Source organism: Erpetoichthys calabaricus, chromosome 3 (assembly GCF_900747795.2).
Source record: "Erpetoichthys calabaricus chromosome 3, fErpCal1.3, whole genome shotgun sequence".
Taxonomy (NCBI): Eukaryota; Metazoa; Chordata; class Cladistia; order Polypteriformes; family Polypteridae; genus Erpetoichthys; species Erpetoichthys calabaricus.
Window position 1 is genome coordinate 256794209 of NC_041396.2, and position 19792 is coordinate 256814000.

At 38.8% G+C, this 19792-nt stretch overlaps 1 protein-coding gene across 1 annotated transcript in view; it reads left to right on the forward strand.

Moving 5' to 3' along the window:
• The first annotated feature begins 8216 nt into the window (after positions 1-8216).
• Positions 8217-19792, forward strand: part of LOC114648832 (E3 ubiquitin-protein ligase DTX3L-like) — a 48495-nt gene continuing 36919 nt past the window's right edge. Inside the window, exons 1-2 of the mRNA XM_051924386.1 lie at positions 8217-8378; positions 19195-19268. Coding sequence (XP_051780346.1) covers positions 19242-19268 — 27 coding nt within the window. The 5' untranslated portion in view covers positions 8217-8378; positions 19195-19241. The remainder of the gene's footprint in view (positions 8379-19194; positions 19269-19792) is intronic.

Consider the following 19792-nt stretch of genomic DNA (forward strand, 5'->3'; position numbering starts at 1 on the left):
AAACACAGAAACGAGACCAGATGGATAAAAACAATAAACGAACAAAAACGAGCCCATAGCTAACGACACAGCCACAGAAATAACAAAAACGAGACCAGATGGATTCAGCACCCCGCCCCAGAGTCAAACCCGAGTTACTACGGAATCCCCAAAGGTCCACACTACACAGCATATGTAAATCACATTACAGTAATTCATTATTAACAGTACAGCTACAGAACACACAGACACGAGACCAGATGGATAAAAACAATAGACGAACGCTCCGTATTAAACGTAAGTGCAATTATAATTCCTAACAGTGAACGACGTATAGCTAACGGAGTCATGGCTCCAAAAAGAAACAGCTCAACTAACGAAAATACAAAAACGAGCCCGCATGGATAATAACAATGAACGCAGGCGCCTACAACAATGAACGCAAGCGCTTCACAAACAGAAGCAAAGGAGTCACGGCTCCAAACACCAGAAGCAAAGGAGGCACGGCTCCAAAACGAAACACCTCAGGTATCGTATAGGCGGGCTCACGTATCATGTCTACTGGGAAACACAGTGAATGCGGCGTCTATCTATATATGTGTATGTATCTAACGGAAATAAAAAAAGGAGCCCACATGGATAAATGAACGAAAGCTCCTACAACGCACGCATCGAGACAGGCTATAGGTACACGAAGGCGCCTACAACGCGCTTCTGAAACAGCACAAGCATAGGAGTCACGGCTTCAAAAACAGACAGCTCAACTAACGGAAATACAATAACGAGCCCACATGGATTAATGTACGAAGGCTCCTACAAAGCACTTCAAAAACACCAGAACCACAGGAGTCACGGCTCCAAACACCAGAAGCAAAGGAGGCATGGCTCCAAAACGAAACAGCTCAGGTATCTTATAGGCGGGCTGACGTATCGTGTCTACTGGGTAACACAGTGGATGCGGCGTCTATCTATATATGTGTATGTATCTAAACTTGAAGTGGTGGTGACTACTGACAGTGCCAGCAGTCAGCTACTCCACAGTGCCTGCGGTCAGTGGTCCAATTATAATTCCTAACAGCAAACAACGTCTAGCTAACAACACACCCATAGGAAAACATACACGAGACTGCAAGGATAATAACAATACCCAAAGGCGCCTACAACGCGCTTCTTAAACACCAGAACCAGACGAGTCATGGCTCCAAAATGAAATCGCTGTACTACAAATATATTTCTTTCATTAAATGAACACTTTCCCAGGATGCTCCCACCCTCCATGATCTTACATCCCTACAAATATTGGAGACAGCAGAAAGTAATTGCCATTCTCGGATTTGCGATTCTGTAGAGAATCGCAGGTTTACTGGTCAAGGATAGAATGTTGAATCAACTAATCATTAAGCTGCTTAATAACTGCCTTTTCTAGAACTTTACTTAAGAAAGGGAGTCTAGAAATTAAATTAAATTAAGAAATTGGTCTAAAGTTATCAAAAACAGAGGAGTCGAGATTATTTTTCTTGAGCAGGGGTTTAAAAACTGCAGTCTTTAGACAGACAGAAAAGACCTCCATATCTAATGATAAGTTCACTATGTTGAGTATGCTATCAATTAGCACATCAGAGACTGAAGATCTGAAGTGCATTCCAACAAAGTTAAAGATAACATCATGCAAAAGTAAAAATAAAACAATTTGGCAAACAAATATTTGACTATCCCAGTGGGTATTGTTGTTTTAATTATCAGCACATGGAAACCACGTCAAACCACTCAGATGCTGCCTAGAAAAGGCTCTACCTCAAAACACTTTTGAGCAGACAATGAAGAGACTTGTGTGAGAACCCAGAGAGTAGCCAACAATCAATTTGAAGATTTTATGGAGTTCAGTACCTGGTGCACCTCTCCTCCAGTCCATTTACCCATATCAAGGGCCCTGCAGAGCACTGACGTGTATGGGAGAGTGACACAAAATAAGCCATTACTGAAAAAGAACCACATGAAAGCACCCAAGAGTGACCCAGCTGTGATGATGGAAAAGAATATGTGGTTAGATGAGCCTGAGTTAGAGCATTCTGGTTCAAGTTCAATGAGATATGTGTGCCATAAATGACCACATCTCGAAAATCGCACCACCTTAGCTCAGGGTAGAATTTTTTTTTTTTTTCTCAGAGGAAATTTTTGCCCTCACTGACTGAAATCCAGAGACATTTTATAAACAAATTGGAGTAAAATACACAACATTTTATCTTATCAGATTAGTGAATGGAAAAAAGCAAAAATATAAAAACCAAGCAGTGTACACACTCAGTTTCCTTTTCTTTTTAAAAAATCTCAAAATATAATCATTGAGCAGTATGTTTATCCAATCAAAAGAAAACATTTCCCATCTTGTCTGAAGAAGGGAGCTGAGCTGCCTCAAAACTTTGCATATTGTAATCTTATCCAATAAAAGGTGTCATTTTGCTTGACTTCTCATTACATTTGTAAGTAGTGATAAAATTTGTTTCACAGGAGATTTTAAAAATACAGATTATTTAAATGAAGTTAAAGTTTTATCTGTATACTATAAGCAACATATTTTGCTGCATTTCATCTTAAAAATGATATCATCATACGCGCTTTATAAATTGGCGCAGGTTGTGCAATATTATAACTGTAGTGCAAGTTTACAGTGGGGTAATCGTACTTATAAGTACAAACAGTTCTACAAGGAGCACTTGATGGACTGATTGAGTGCGTTTATAGTTCTTGGGATGAAACTGTTTCTGAAACGCGAGGTCTGTAAAAGGAATGCTTTGACGCGTTTTGCCGTGGCTGAGGTAGTGTGTGCTTGAAACTGTATACTGATAATTTTCTTTCCGATCAGCTGCTGCTTTGATTCCCCACTCAAATACAGTGATATAAATACTCCGAGTGGTGCAGTGAGAGTAATATGGAAAAAGATGATCCGCTGTGGCAACACTTAATGGGAGCAGCTGAAAGAAAAACAAGATGCAGTGAGCGCAACAACGCTAAAGCAGTTATGGTATTTGGAATACTATGGCTATTCCCTGGACCATTATATTGCTACAGGTTAATTACAATCAGGTGCATTACACTAATAAACAATATGCAGTTAATTTCAGTGTATTTATAAAGCCGCGTCAGGAATGTGGGTCTAAGAAAGAAAGGGTAACCACACAGGAACAGTAGCACTGCTTTGACGCTGGGTGCCGCCAGTCTGCAAAACCGAGCGGAGAAATTGTGTACGCCAGGGTATGAGGTACCGTGGAAATGTGCGTGGCTTTACACAAAGTTTTGGTTTTATACATCGCGATTTGAGCGTGGAAACGTTCGTACGCAACATTTCTGTGCGTACGCACCGTTTATACATGAGGCCCCTGGTATCTCCATCATTATGCTTCCGTACACGTACAAATCGGGTTACGATCAAAAAGTTTGCCAAAATTTTGCATCTGTTCACGACCACATGCTCTGGTGGCGAACAAAAACACTGGCGGCCAGTTTCCCTACATGCGTTCGTACGCTCCAATGATTTCCCATTCTTCGTTTCCCATTTTCTTTTGTTTGCGAGTAACAAAGCAGCTGATGTTGCAAAAGGAGTTACAATGTTAACCAAGCAGAGGCCTCAAGAGCTGGAAGAGGTGGAAAAACTGCTGCTAGTGTGGTAGAACGAGAAGCAACTTGCAGGGGATAGCGTAAGCGAGGCGATCATATGTGACAAAGCCAGGAAGATTTATGACGATTTGCTAAAAAAAAATCCTTCTTCGAGTGGCGAAGGTGAGGAATTTAAAGCCAGTAGAGGATGGTTTGAAAAGTTTCACAAGAGTATGTTAAGATACTCTCAAAAATCATAGCTAGAAGGATGGAGAAAGTGCTGCCTTCGGTAATATCACAAGATCAAACTGGATTTATCAAGGGTCGACACTTATCTTCCAATCTTTGACGCCTGTTTAATGTAATATACTCACCAACAAAGTCAAACACCCCAGAAATATTATTATCATTGGATGCAGAAAAAGCATTTGACATGATTGAATGGAAATACCTTTTCACTACATTAGAGAAATTTGGGTTTGGCCCAAACATTTGTGTATGGATCAAACTACTATATACCAATCCAGAAGCTTCAGTTTGTATTAACAACATTTGTTCAGACTACTTTAAACTAGAACGTGGTACCAGACAAGGTTGCCCCTTGTCACCACTGCTATTTGCAGTCGCCATTGAACCACTGGCAGTCCACTGTTGAAATTCTTATCAGATAAAGGGGATTTTCAGAGGACTGGAACAGAAAATTTCTGTATATGCAGATGATATGGTACTGTATACAGTATATCAGACCCACAAAATTCTGTGCCCGCAGTCTTAACAACACTTACAGAATTTCAAAAGATCTCTGGTCTCAGAATTAATTTGAATAAAAGTTTGCTCTTTCCAGTGAATTCTCAAGTATACAATATTGGATTGGACACCTTCCCTTTTATCATCGCAGATCAGTTTAAATACCTAGGGGTAAACATAAAGCTCTTTATCAACAAAATTTCGCCGTCTGTATGGAAAAAATTAAGCAAGACTTGCATAGATGGTCAACCCTTCATCTCACTCTAGCTGGAAGAATTAACGTTGTTAAGATGAATATTCTTCCTAAGCTACTTTTTTATTTCAAAACATTCCAATATACATTAATAAATCATTTTTTAAGCAATTAGATTCAACAATAACCTCATTTATTTGGAACTCAAAACACCCACGTATCCAAAGACCAACCCTACAAAGACCTAAGGCAGAAGATGGTATGGCTCTACCCAATTTTCAGTTTTATTTCTGGGCAGCAAACATACAAGCTATAAAAACCTGGATACAAATAGATGAACATACACAGGCTTGGTCCGCAATGGAAGTAAAATCCTGCAGTACTTCTTTATATTCCCTGCTTTGTGCCCCAATAAATGCAAGTTATCGGCAATATACTAATAACCCAATTGTGCTTCACTCACTCAGAATATGGAACCAATGTAGAAAGCATTTTAAGATGGAGAAGCTTTTATCTGTGGCACCTCTGCAAGAGAACCGCCTCTTTCAACCCTCACAAACATGCAGTTTTTAATATCTGGAAAAGATTTGGGATTAAATTGCTTAGAGACCTTTATATAGACAACATCTTTGCATCCTATGAACAATTACATTCCAAATTTAACTTTCCAGCCACACATTTCTTTCACTATCTTCAAATTAGGAACTTTGTTAAACAGAACCTGCCCGTTTTTCCTCATCTTGCACCCTCCTCCATGCCGGAAAAAATATTGCTCAATTTCAAGGACTTAGACACCATGTCTGCAATATATAAAATTATCTCGCAGTCCCTCCCTTTTAAAGATCCAAGAGGACAATGGGAAAAAGATCTCTTAATATATCAGAAAAGGAGTGGAAAATAGCAATGCAGAGACTTCACTCGAGCTCCATATGTGCAAAGCATACAATTATTTAACTCAAAATTATATATTGAGCACATCTATCTCGCTTAAAACTGTCCAAAATGTTTCCAGGGCAAGATCCAACCTACGAACGCTGCAATCAAGTCCCAGCCTCACTGGGCCACATGTTCTGGGTCTGCACCAAATTAACATTTTGAACCAAAATTTTTAAGTACCTCTCAGACAGCCTTGGTGTCACAATCCCTCCTAACCCACTAACAGCTGTGTTTGGTGTCCTTCCAGATGGATTTAAAGTGGAGAAGGACAAACAAACTGTGATTGCATTCACTACACTTTTGGCACGCAGACTTATTTTGCTAAACTGGAAGAATCCTAACTCTCCTCTTTTAAGCCAGTGGGAAACCAATGTTTTATACTATTTGAAATTGGAAAAATTCAAATATTCAGTTAGAGGATCTGTACAGAATTTTTTCAAAACCTGGCAGGATCTAATCAATAATATCTTAGAATAAGCTCGTAATGTACCGAGGCAGCAATTATCTCCACATTTCTTTTTCTTCTCCATTTATCTCTATTGCCCTATTAAACTCATCAATTTAGGTATGTCTACAAGCCTTAAGTTTTACTCTGTTGGCCATGCTGTCTCTCTCAGGGGTGGGGGGGCGACTTGTTTTCAATCCTATCTTTTGTAAAAATTGATCTATTTGTATGAAATGATTACAATAAAATTAATAAAATTAAAATACATACAAGACCACAAGACAAGGACATTAGTGAGTCTTTATTGTTTGTTAATTTATTTTTATAGTTTTTTTTTTATTATGTTTTTTGCAAACAATTTAAAAAAAAACAGACCTGGGTTCGCTTCCCGGGTCCTCCCTGCGTGGAGTTTGCATGTTCTCCCCAGTGGCTGCATGGGTTTCCTCCCATAGTCCAAAGACATGCAGGTTAGATGCATTGGCGATCCTAAATTGTTCCTAGTGTGTGTGTGTGTGTGTGTGTGTGCCCTGCGGTGGGCTGGCGCCCTGCCTGGGATTTCTTCCTGCCTTGCGCCCTGTGTTGGCTGGGATTGGCTCCAGCAGACCCCCATGACCCTGTGTTAGGATATAGCGGGTCGGATACTGACTGACTTTCTTCTCCTCTCAGGCAACGCTGGGTATTTCAGCTAGTTATTTAAATAATTAAACATGTGGGGGCACGTTGGAGGCACTGCTGCCTCACAGTATGGGGGTCACATCCTGGGTGTTCCTGCCTGGAGTATGTATGTTTTTCTGGTGGGTTTCCCATTCTCTAGAGGCAGTGGTGTCACCAGGGTTGGTTTCACCAAGTGTACTAACCAGGGCCAGATTAAGACCCAGGAGAACCCTGGGTGTCTTCATGAACAGAGCTCCTTATTAGACTTTAAACAATGCAGCACACTAATTCCCTCATTTTATGGTGGGTGGACTCTCAAACACTCAATTGTTTAATCAAATGGGGTGGGTTCCCTCTTGGTGATTTCAGCTTGCCTTTTGGTCTGGCTGATCCCCCTTGGTGATTTCAGCCAACAGATATTTGATCATTTCATCAAGTGCTTGGGGGTGGATTTGGTTCCCTTTGGTGATTTCAGCTCACGGAAACTCAATTGTTTAATGGGGAGGTTTCCCTGTCCCTGTCCCCCTTTTTGATTTCAGCCAAAAAGCATTGAATTGTTTAATGGGGGGGGGGGGGTTACCCTGTCCCAGTCCCCCTTTTGATTTCAGCCAAAAACACTGCACGAAAATCTTATAAACGGTCACCCCCTTGGATGGTGTCTCCTGGGTCGCTCCTCTCCACCCTTTGTGACACCACTGTGTAGAGGTACTGTTAAAAGACAAAACTCATTGTTACTGATAGACTCAGCTGCTAATGCCAAGACAGGCTTTTTAAATTTCTGAATAGTTGATACATACGGTATTTGCTGAAACAAAATAAACTACTGAAGCAACCTTCTAAATCAGAATCGATTGTTAGTGATTTCTAAGTGTAGGACATATACCAAAGAATAAAGATTTGTTGGCTAAAACGTGCTCCAGCCTACCTGAGCGCAAACAGATTGGATAGCTCAGTGGGTAGCGCTGCTGCCTCGCAGTTGGGAGTCCTGGGGACCCGGGTTCGCTTCCCGGGTCCTCCCTGCGTGGAGTTTGCATGTTCTTCCCGTGTCTGCGTGGGTTTCCCCCGGGCACTCCGGTTTCCAAAGACATGCAGGTTAGGTGGATTGGCGATTCTAAATTGGCCCTAGTGTGTGCTTGGTGTGTGGGTGTGTTTGTGTGTGTCCTGCGGTGGGTTGGCACCCTGCCCGGGATTGGTTCCTGCCTTGTGCCATGTGTTGGCTGGGATTGGCTCCAGCAGACCCCCGTGACGTGTTCGGATTCAGCGGGTTGGAAAATGGATTGATGGATGTTTTGTTATATAAAAAAGTGCACAATAAACGGTTAATTTCGAACAGGTATTTAATGTGGGTGATCTGGCGTGATCTTCAGCGTTGGTTCCTGTAGCGAAACTAAATCATATTAAGCAAGAGCGAGAAAAATTTTGAAAAAATGTTTCATCTCGACCTTAGCCATGTATGTCTCTCTCCTGCGTCGCTTATTCGGGACAACTGATAAAGTGAGCGGCGGCGGGCTCACTGTCCTTCAATAACTCGGACGACTTCTTTATTTCTTCGTGCCTCCAACTCTAAGGATGTATCTTTGAAGCCAGAAGGTTCTGCGGGTAGGTGGAGCTGACTCCAATGAGCACCAATAGAGTCTAACAGCAGACCTCCAGCACTCCGCCCAGTTGATAATTGCAGAGGCAAGTTTACTCCACCTACGTGCGGCTCAAGTGTTCCGGCTCTGACCTGCATATAATACAGTTGCGTTTCAGTTTCGTTTCTTAAGGTTTGGCAGATCGAAACAGAGCAGAGGTTGCACGCCAGTTAATAAACAACAGCGGCGACAGAAGGTGAGCAATAAACAACCAAAACAGACCGGACGTGTAAGGTCCGAAACCTGTCACACGTTTCTACTAAATTTACGTGCAAGTGTAACCGAACAGATCTGGCGAGATAGTCTGTATGGTTTGCTGTTGTCGAGTTGTTTCCTCTTGTGGGTTCGGAGTCAATACAAAGAGTCCGACAAAGGTATTCGTAAAAGCGGGAGGGTCTTTAAAATGGTCAGAGTGGGATGAAACTGAACGTATGTCGCAAACTTGGACCTATACTTACGTGGTCTTAGTAAAATTCTGCAAATTTGATTAGACACACACGTCGAATTACCATGTACTGGGACTATCGTTGTAAAGTGTGCTTTGTCTTGAAGTGTTTATTCCGCTATTTCAAATAATTAATTTATCACCTTAGTAATTTAAATAGGTATCAACTCGATAGAGTTGAGGTAGAAAGACAGCTGCGCTGTAGGGGCTTTTATGGCACGGACAGGCAGTATTTTATGGGGCCTTTGATTATGCTTTCACTTTCATTTGTCTAATGTTGACGTCTAAATCTTGCTGATTTCATTCCTCCATCTTCTGACGCTAGTTATTCTTTGGGGAGATATCCGCTTTGGTTTGGGACGAGACTTTGATCATTTTAGTGCAATTCAAGAAAGAACAGTCCTATTCTGCCAGTAATATCTGTGCTGTAATTGTAATAATAATGATTATGAATTACACTTACAATATATACACACACATATAAATTACTTTTCTTAAATACTCAAAGAACTGAACATAGACAATGGGTAGCCACTTCAGAGACCACCTTTATGTAGCCTCCACCTGGATGATGACGATGACAGCCATTCTTGCACCAGTATGTGGTGAAGTGGTGAGAGACACCGTTTGCCAATAATGAGCAGGGGATGATTAGGGTGCCAGAATGACCAAGCCATAATGGGTAAATTAACCAAGACACTGGGAACCACCCTACATTTTTCAAAAGATGTCCAGGGATCTCTTTTGACCACAGAAATTCAGGATCTTAGTATTCTGTTTCATCTGATGGACAGCAGCAATTTTTTACAGCACGGTATCCCGTCACTGCATTGGGATCCACACACCGGGCACAGGGTAAGTGCCCTCTGTTGGCCTTGCCAGCACCTCTTCCAGCAGCAACCCAAGCTTTTTCTAGGTGGTCTCCCATCCAAATACTAGGTGGGCCTGAACATGCTTAGTTCCAGGTGCATTACATGTGTAGTGCATATAAATACATGTGAATTTCCCCTTGGGATTAATAAAGTATCTATCTATCTATCTATCTATCTATCTATCTATCTATCTATCTATCTATAGTGGTATGTATACATCAAGTGAAGGTAGCGATATGGAAACTTGTGATGGAGGTGTCAGAGAAGTCATATCACTGGAATTTCTGTAAAGTGAATAAAATATTGGATGAGACGAGTCAGTTTGAATATGCTGCTTGATGACAAGAACTTGCACCATGTTGCTTTGTACTAGTGCTGGGAGGTATACCGGTTCATCCCAAAAACCGTTTTTTATTTTTGTTATGATGCAGATTTTTCTTATACCGCAACACTGATTTAAATAGCCTAAACAACATTCGGAATATGCCACAGCGGGAAACTGTTTAAGGGGAGACCTTTTTCACTGCTACACCGCTAAACATACATGCAATGGAGTACATGCGTTAGTGGAGGTATTGAATGTTGAAAATGGACAGAGAACATTCCGAAACTGAAGCTGTAGCAGACGATAAAGTTGAACATGATGACATAGAAGAACTTTTGCCAAAAAAAGGAGCCGTGTCTGTTGTCTAGAGATACTTTGGTTTTAAAAGGTCAGATGTGGACCAAACAACTATTTACTGCAAATGCTGTCAAGCTGAAGTTGTCGCCAAAGGCAGCAACACAAGCAATTTGCTGCATCACCTTAGTCGCAAACATGCTTTGGAGTACCATGAATGTATGGAACTAAGATTGGCACCCTCCACGTCCTGTGGTAAAACTGAAAAAGTTAAAGGACACTCGAGTCAGACGTCGCTTGTAGACGCGTTTGTTAGAGGTACTGCCTATTATAAAAAAAAAAGCAAGCGGTGGATCGAGATGACCAACATAATTACAATCCATATAGCTAACGGGTTAGTGGACAGAGAGTGTTAACATTAGCATAAAAGTGTAGTTGGTTTACAAAAAATATTTACTATTTATTCCTTTTCTAAGACATGTTCAGTGCAATACAACTTTTGACAAGCACCTCTGGATATTTTACCAAGTCTAAATGCCTCTTTGGGTGGTTGAAAATATGTTGTCAAAATTTTAGTTTAAGTTGTTTGTAAAATTTGTTCAATAAAAAGGTTCTATATTTTTTTTGTCATGCAATGTGATTCCTTCTCTTCATTAGTGCCACCCCCTTGAAAACTATCACAGGTTTGCATGGCCCCATAAAGTATTAATACTTACGTGCACATTAAAATGTCTTTTTGTGCAATGTACAATGCTCATGACAGTGGAATAGGTTATTCTTAGCCAGTCTACTGCAGTAATTGCAGTGAAAAATGTGGTTAACAGCTACTCGTGCATGGGAATAAAATAACATTGAATACTATGAAACTTGTATAATTTTGAAAAATACCGTGATACAGAATTTTGGTCATACCGCCCAGCACTACTTTGTACATTTAAACATTTTATAGGCCTGCTGCCAGTTAGTAATATCTAAGTTGTAATGTTGCACAGCTACACACACACACTCACACCATACACTTAAGGACACTTTTTTATATTTTATTGATTTTATTAAAACCAAATAACATTCCATACAAATAAATCAAGTTTTACAAAAATAGGTTCGAAACAAATCAACCCCCCACCCCTGAGAAAGAGAGTTGGTCGACAATCCTGTCTTGGAGGTCTACAGACAATTCCTTTGACTTCATGCTTGGTTTGTGCTCCGACATGAACTGTCAGCTGTGGGACCTTGTATAGACAGGTGTGTGCCTTTCCAAATCATGTCCAATCAACTGAATTTACCACAGGTGGACTCCAATTAAGCTGCAGAAACATCTCAAGGATGATCAGGGGAAACAGAATGCACCGGAGCTCAATTTTGAGCTTCATGGCAAAGGCTGTGAATACTTATGTACATGTGCTTTCTCAATTTTTTTATTTTTAAGAAATTTGCAAAAACATGAAGTAAACTTTTTTCACGTTGTCATTATGGGGTGTTGTGTGTAGAATTCTGAGGAAAAAAGTGAATTTAATCCATTTTGGAATAAGGCTGTAACATAACAAAATGTGGAAAAAGTGATGCGCTGTGAATACTTTCCGGATGCACTGTATGTACTTTCACTTTAAATTTGCATGTATTCCTTGCGTTTTGTGGGTGGTTCTCTAAGAGGTGGAACCACCCTGATGTCATAGCTGCTGGGTCCTCCTTCTGGCTTTATATTCAAGCCAGTGACAAGAATCAGTAGCCAAACATTTTGTTCTGTGGGATCGTGAGTATTGTTATTTATTATTGGAGTTAATGGTTTATTATTCTCTTGCTTTGTCTAAGGATTCTGTTTTTGGATTACATATTCAGACTTTGTTTATTTAGAATGGCCTTTTATGCAGTTCCTGTTTTCCTCTTTTGCTCCTCATTTTTCTATTTTTCTGTTAATAAATGATGTGGGATTTTTTGATATATTTTTAGGACTGTTGATTTCTTTTGAAGGCTCCAATTCCTTTTGGGTTTGCTTGGCCTGAGGTATGTCAGTTGGAGCTAGAATTAAGCCCCATTGGCCTGATGCCATTCCAGGCAGGTCAGGGAGGTCTGGTCTGGCCAGTAAAGCCTTTTAATGAACCCTTTTGGATTCCTAGAACCCCATATTCACAATGTATGTGTCTCCCATTTAACCATCTGTATTCTGACAGTGGGGACGTACTAAAGCAAGCCTTAAACTAGTCCTGGATAGATCAACATCACAACACAATAAGAACACCACGGTCAAATGCAAACTCCACACAGGGAAGTTAAACTAGTATCCAAAGAACAGTGTGTGGGTTTATATTGGAAATTGGTTTATACATCAGACACCCTAGTTGAGAATTGCTGTCTGTCCAGAGCAGGATGGGAACCTGATTATTCCTACACAGGGAGAGCAAGAAGCAGTCAAGCCATCGAGAAGTCCTATAATTAAGTTGGCTTTTTGGGCTTTTGCCTGCATGTCCTTATTTTGCAACAAAGTGATTCAATTGATTAGGTCATTGTTATATACCCCAGAAGTCTCATTTTAAACTTCCCATCCTGTGTGCCAAAACATTGTAGAGTGATTGACAGCTCTTTGAGTGTTCTGCCTTTGTAATTAGCCTTTACATACACTGATATACTGTCACCTTTCCATATCTCATTCAGGTCACCTGCTAATATACTATTTGCATACATGTGTCATGCCTTAATGTTATCATTCCCCCATTTTGTGTACTATGTTAAAGTTGTCACATATCATATTTTGTGCATGCATTTAATTTTTTGGTGCTGCATGTTTCAATTAGGGCGGCACGGTGGCGCAGTGGGTAGCGCTGCTGCCTCGCAGTTGGGAGATCTGGGGACCTGGGTTCGATTCCCGGGTCCTCCCTGCGTGGAGTTTGCATGTTCTCCCCGTGTCTGCGTGGGTTTCCTCCAGGCGCTCCGGTTTCCTCCCACAGTCCAAAGACATGCAGGTGAGGTGGATTGGCGATTCTAAATTGGCCCTAGTGTGTGCTTGGTGTGTGGGTGTGTTTGTGTGTGTCCTGCGGTGGGTTGGCACCCTGCCCAGGATTGTTTCCTGCCTTGTGCCCTGTGTTGGCTGGGATTGGCTCCAGCAGACCCCCGTGACCCTGTGTTCGGATTCAGCGGGTTGGAAAATGGATGGATGGATGTTTCAATTATGTAGTCCTCAAGTGACAGTATCTCTATACCAACTATTAACCTTTGTTGTCACCAATAACTTGTGGATAAAATTAAGGGAAAAATGCTCAGTTGAAAGTGTGTATCTTCTTGAAGACCCTCTGTCAAGCTGTATGAACACACGTGCCAGTGTCATTTCACCCCTAATAATTGTACTGCTTTTTTCTTTTCTTTTAATACTCATTTTCTCCCACTCAACCATGGGGTGTTTATTTAGGCTTGACTGCACTTGTCGAATATTATTTTGATGTTTGCTGTTGTGTATGTATCATCTGATGTTATTATTGTCAGTTGGATTTATCGTTTTATTTTTTTGCCCTTGCTCTACTACTGTTGCTGTTTTGCAAGAAGCATATAATTAGTTATCTATTTGGTGTATCTATAGCTTATATATGGTCACATGATAATAAACACGTTCTTTAACTTGAACTTCTTTTGTTGCAAATCCTGTAGGCCTTCTTGGGTAAAGATAATCTACTGGGACTTCCAGTGGCTTTTATTAGCATTCCCCATGGGGCATTTTTCTTTGTTCCTTCCTTAAGAGTAGAACTGGCTTTGAGGCATTTGGAGTTCTTAAAGCCCTCTTGGTCCTTGAGATTCCAACAGGAGAATGTGGAGTTAATTGTGATAATATTTACACAAGAAATACAAGTTTCAATGATGAGGTTCATTTCATCTTTTTTATAGTGCTTTGATGAGTTCTAAGGTAAAATGCAAATATGTACAAACAAGCCTCGCTGTTGCTATAGACATTCATCCATGTACCATTCGCCAGCCCCTCGTGGACAAAATGCTTTCTGTTAGAGCCAAAAATAAAATTTTTTGACTTGTCATTCCAGAGTGCCTGCCACTATTTTTCTGCACTCTATTCCTTGTGTTTTCGTGCGAAGGTGAGTTGTTTGGCTTTACTTCCACCTCAAAGGAATGACTTTTGATTACATCTCTTCTATAAAGACAACTTCTGATAAATGTTCTCCAGAATGTAGAAGGGATTACAAGTGTCTCTGTTTTCTTCCAGTTCTGAGCTGATAGTGGCAGTGCACATCTTCTGATTTTAAGCTTGATGTGTTTCTTGTTTGCCACAATTGTAAGAGCCATTATGTTAAAGTGTTTACCTATATGTAAGTACATATTCAGTGGGAGTTTTTAACCCCTGCAAGCTAAACTGTAAATGGAGTATTCTAATTATTTCTTGTCATTTTGACTACAGAATAGTTCAGTTTATGATCTGCCTTGCATTTGATAAGACATGGAAGGCAAAATAGTTTCAAACATATTGAACGTACTGAGGTACAAAAGTGAAGCCATTGTAAGTTTGCCATAGAAAATTATCAACCTTTAAATACAGATATTAACAGACATTTAACAGGAGAAAGCTAAGATTATAATGAAACAGAGAAGAAACACTTTTTTCATTTTTGCTTTTTATTCTGTGTAGTAACTTTTTTCTGAATTTTTCTGATTTATTTTTGTAATTTTTGTAAACCTTTTTAAACAAACTTTATTAGACTGAGAAATTTCTTTTGTTACAAAAATGACTCATTTAGTATACTGTCTTGCCAGCTCAGTAACTTCTTGACTTTGGGAACCTAGAAAAGACGCAGCTATCAACACTCATTTTCTGTGCCCGACCACTACCTTTCTGGTTCTCTGCCTTGCTGGTTAGTTTGTACTTCTGTAAAAGAACTTGGCACATTTGTCTGCCAAAGAATATCTACTTGGGAAATATCTTGATCATGCAGGATGGCTACGTTGTCTTGTTATTTTGCTCACTTTTGCCATGGTATGAGACTTGCCGGTTAAACAGCCACATCTACTGCAACCTCACATTTTTAGTTGTCCCCTGCTCAGTTTTATTCCTCCTACTCAGTGGTCAACTGGTTCAACCTTTACATTGTGTCATTCATGATTAATCAAGTACTGGGCTGTATGCCTACAAAGACCACAGAAAAGTTGTATGTTACTATGTTAGTTTCTTTCTTTAAATATCTTATTTTATTGCTTTACTTTTCGCAATATTAATGTTGGGAACTACAAAATGTGCTCTTTTTTATTGACACATGAAATAACTGTCTAGATAGTTCACAAAAGTATTTGTCTTATTTGCCTAAACCTTTTTCACAGTACTGAACATGCCAAACACAAGTTACCTATCCTGATTCAACTATTGTATGTAGTATTTTCTTTGTGGAACACCAGCAATATCAGTAACTTCCTTAGACTGTGAAATGAGTCAAAGGTACGTATTAAACCAGCAAGCCTAGGAGCTTGAAGTTCAGTTCCTCACCCAGTAGACCACACTGTCTGCCTATCCACATATGGAATTCCCAAGGGAATGTCTGCCCACTAGACCACACTGTCCACCGACCTAGCAACCTGAGCTTTCACTTGTAATTCAGTGAAGTAATATTGTCTCAATCCACATTAAGACAAATACAAAATTTCGGACTGTAAACAAGATTACGTATGCATTTCTTCATGTTACCAAAAACTATGAAACAGTAAACATTTTGGCACCATCAATGCAAGTAAAATCTTTTGAGAACCTGAAGATATGCCTTTAGTGACTTTACCAAACGGTGCAGTAATTTTGTATTATAGTTACAAGCCTGCTCTTGTAAGGTCATTCAAAATGAAAAGAAAGCAGTGTTAAACAACTGGATGTCATTGAATCAGAATCACATTTATTGGCCCACTATGGCACTGGGAATTTGACACTTTTTTATGACTAAGTATAGCTACATGACAGATATACAGTACATACAGTTGCTGTGTGCACACCTGAGATTAACACAAGACAAAGAATCTGTACAAAGTGAAAGGCAGTACAACAAATACTGAAAACAAAATACTGAATTATATATTGGCTATTTGTAAGAATATTGCAAGATATTATAGGGGTTTGTGCCTGTTCTTACTGTATATCTGCTTGTTTTAATGTAGTTTAGTCTACAACGCCTGGCAGATGGGAGAAGTTCAGAGAGGATGTGGCCTGGATGTGAGGGATCGGTGATAATTCTCCCTACCCGCTTCATGACTCTAAAATAGTATAATGAGCACTAGAACATTTGGAATTGGGTTCATTTTAAGAATAGTGTTCAGTTTCCAAATAGTAAACATTTCCCTGAAAAAAACACAACTTTATACAATTGAAAGATTGCATTTAGCTTAGCCATTACTGTTGACATCTGACATTATCCAGTAAGATCAGCTGAAAGAAGTCCTTTGGAAAAACAAATGATGTAGCCTATGCCTCTGAGGCTGACCTAACCCTGTATGAGTGCATCTAGTACCCAACCTCCTCCTCCTCCTCCTCCAAATTCTCTGCTAATGTTATCTATGATTTGTACTGCATTGACATGTGGATTCATTTTTGTTCATTGTGGTATGTCAGTTTAGTTCCAGTCATTGATATTCATCATACTTTTTAGTCATATGTACTAGTTTTACATTGGTTTCTTAGAAAAAAAGACACTAAAGGTCGATTCCTGGATCTAACTGGAAGAAACTGTTAAGTATCTGTGAAAATAATCAAATCCATGCAGTTGTGAGAATTTTATGTCTGTCTGGGTAGGAATTTCACAAAAAACAATAATTCGGTACCATAATTCTGAAAATTTAATGGTACCATTTTTTTTTTTTATTTATTTATTTATTTTTTTACAGTATCGATAGTACGGTACTGCACTCATGCAGACAAATTACTCAGGAAGACACAATATACATTGACAAAAAAAATGCAAAACACACACAGGCTCATGTTATTGCTAGTTTTATCACAGTTTTATGCTTTGTTAGTGAAATATCTTTACCGATGAAATGAGGTGCAATTGTTTAACTTGTAATGCATTTGTAAGAGGAGATGAAAAGATAATAAGAGTAATCCTTTTTAAATGGTGTCCTACACAGTCCCAGTAAATGAATGAAGGCTTCACATTCATTCCCTGATTGTAATATGTCCATCCTTCCATATTCTAACGGGTGCATTTGGTTCAAAGTTGCGGAGGGAGGACCGGCTCATACACATCCAAAGTTACTCCTGTTGGACTGTGGGATGTGATAGAACTGGCTGCACTAACAAGTAAACATGGAGGAAAGACTCCAAAGAAGTAGCTATTTCATTTTCATCGCCGAAGACATGAAATGCTCTGTTTGTTAATACCAAAATAAAAGTTATTTCATGTTTCAGAGCTTCAAAGGACACAATATATTAAAACAACATGTACTCTGTTAACAGAGATGCGTAATCACTGGAATACGCATTTAGCAGGACAAACAAAATGGCAAACTTCATTACTAATTATGAATCTGCAAACATTGAATTTGTGTCATCTGTCGTATATTTGAATGGTGTGTTGTAGAATGTAATGCTGCCTCACAGTTAAATTTATTAATTTATTATTTATTGAGTACAGATAATGAAAGCCCAAGTTATTTTTAAATTATAGATGTGCACATAGGCATAAGCAATGACAAAGTCTTATTACTCAGCAAGAAAGCTTGAGGGCAGAAAAAAATAAGGCTCTTTAACAGGAATTCTGAAATAAAGGATTGATGTAAACTTGCCAAGTTTGATTTGACACAAGGAGCTTTAAAGTTGTAACAAATGGAGGGGGGAAAAGGAGGGACAGATTTGGAAAATTAAAGCACCATGAGTTTCTGACTTTTGAAATTTGAATTACTTTTACACATCTGTTAAATATTACTCTTTAGCTAGTTTAAAAATATTTATGATGGAAATATTAAATCTTACAATAACAAATATTACAAACTTAACAAAGTGGTTCACTGACAAACCAGACTTTAAAATCATGTTGTTGTAAAAACAGCTTTATACTGTGTGGTTAAATGGAAATATCTTGGAACTCCCTAATTCACCATTACATACATAACAATGTTTGAATTTTTAAACTTAATATGGCTTTTAAGCTGTATTTTTCAGTTACTGGACAGAAAATATCAGAGTAAATTTAGAATATGCACTTGGTAAGATGAATCAGGTAGTTCATGATGATCTATTTCTTTATAAATGCTATGCCCTCCTTACACTGTGGGAACCCCCATCTCTGCCACACATTAATATTCAAACCTTGCATTGTATTTTGAGATTAATGAATGGAAATAATTGTTTATTATTGATAGGTAACTACTTGATAGGTATACCAGTATTTTAAAGCTGTTGTTGCTGTTAGAATTTGTATACTTTGTATTATATTACAGAAAACAGCACAGTTTGGGAGATACTCTAATTAAAAGCCATTGTTTGGGATTTTTGTTTTTACTGTGGTATCGAGTGGCATAAAATTTCATTGGTTATTGGTATTGAATACAAAAATTGTGGTATCATGACATCCCTGTTGTGGATATTACCCAGTCATGTTTGCAAAGTTGAAATTTGCCATAGACATCACATCTTTACTGACTGGGTTGAACACTATTCTGTTTCAAATATTAAAATGTACTTAATTTTTATTAAATATGAGGAGAATTCATTGTCAAGACAATAAGGATACTTTTCCTAGAAAAAAAAGTTGTGTTTACTAAGCTTCAGGAGCAAATGGTTTAAAATAAACCAATAATTTAAACTTTAAAAGGGTCACATGGAGCTGGCGCAGCAGCATAATACAGCCAGCAGTGCACTTATCTACTTATCTACAGTAGATAAGTAAGCAAGCCACCTGCTTTGTAAATGACAGACAAGAAATTGTACTCTGGGTCATTGTTTTCATAAATATATGATGTACGATAAGTTACATATTCATGTTCAACAATTTCATGAAGTTATTTGTCTTTGTGAGATTGTTCAATCACACTGAAAGTATTCTTGAAAGTTTTGCAGAAGCTATTATGACTTAAAACTGTTCATATATATTTTTTTTTCTTTCAAAAGGTGGATTGCCTTGTTCATATAAGATTTTAGAAGCAGTACGAGTCATCATGGCAATGCCTGAAGATGAACCCATGGTAAGTTGTTTGGGTAGGTAAGATAAATGGTAGGAATGATTCAGAAAAGATGGAAAGAAGGGACTTCCTTTGCAAAGTAAAAATACCTGATTTAATACCATGTCTAAATATTTCAGACTTGGATATGATTTCTAATTTTACATAAGTTTGAGTAATACCTGATATAAAGTTGATAAGTCTGTTTTGGTGTCCATATTTATTATGTACACTGAAGCAGTCAACTCAAAAGTCAGACTACATGCCGTTTTGTGTTATGTAAGAGGACAGATGTTACTTGATTTTTTTTTTTTTTGCACATGTCATCATCTTGGTTGTTTTATCTGTAAAACCTTTGTTGGGCCCATGCTTCAAAAATATGCTGGAGTTTTATGAAAAAAGCAGCAAAAGTAATTCATTATGAAGATGCATACTGCATTATTTACCTTAACTTTCAAAGGTTTTTGATGTGGTAATCCATGAGTCGAATAATAAAAAGTACAAATCATGGGGACTCAGTGGACATGGGGTTGAGTTACGTTTAATAC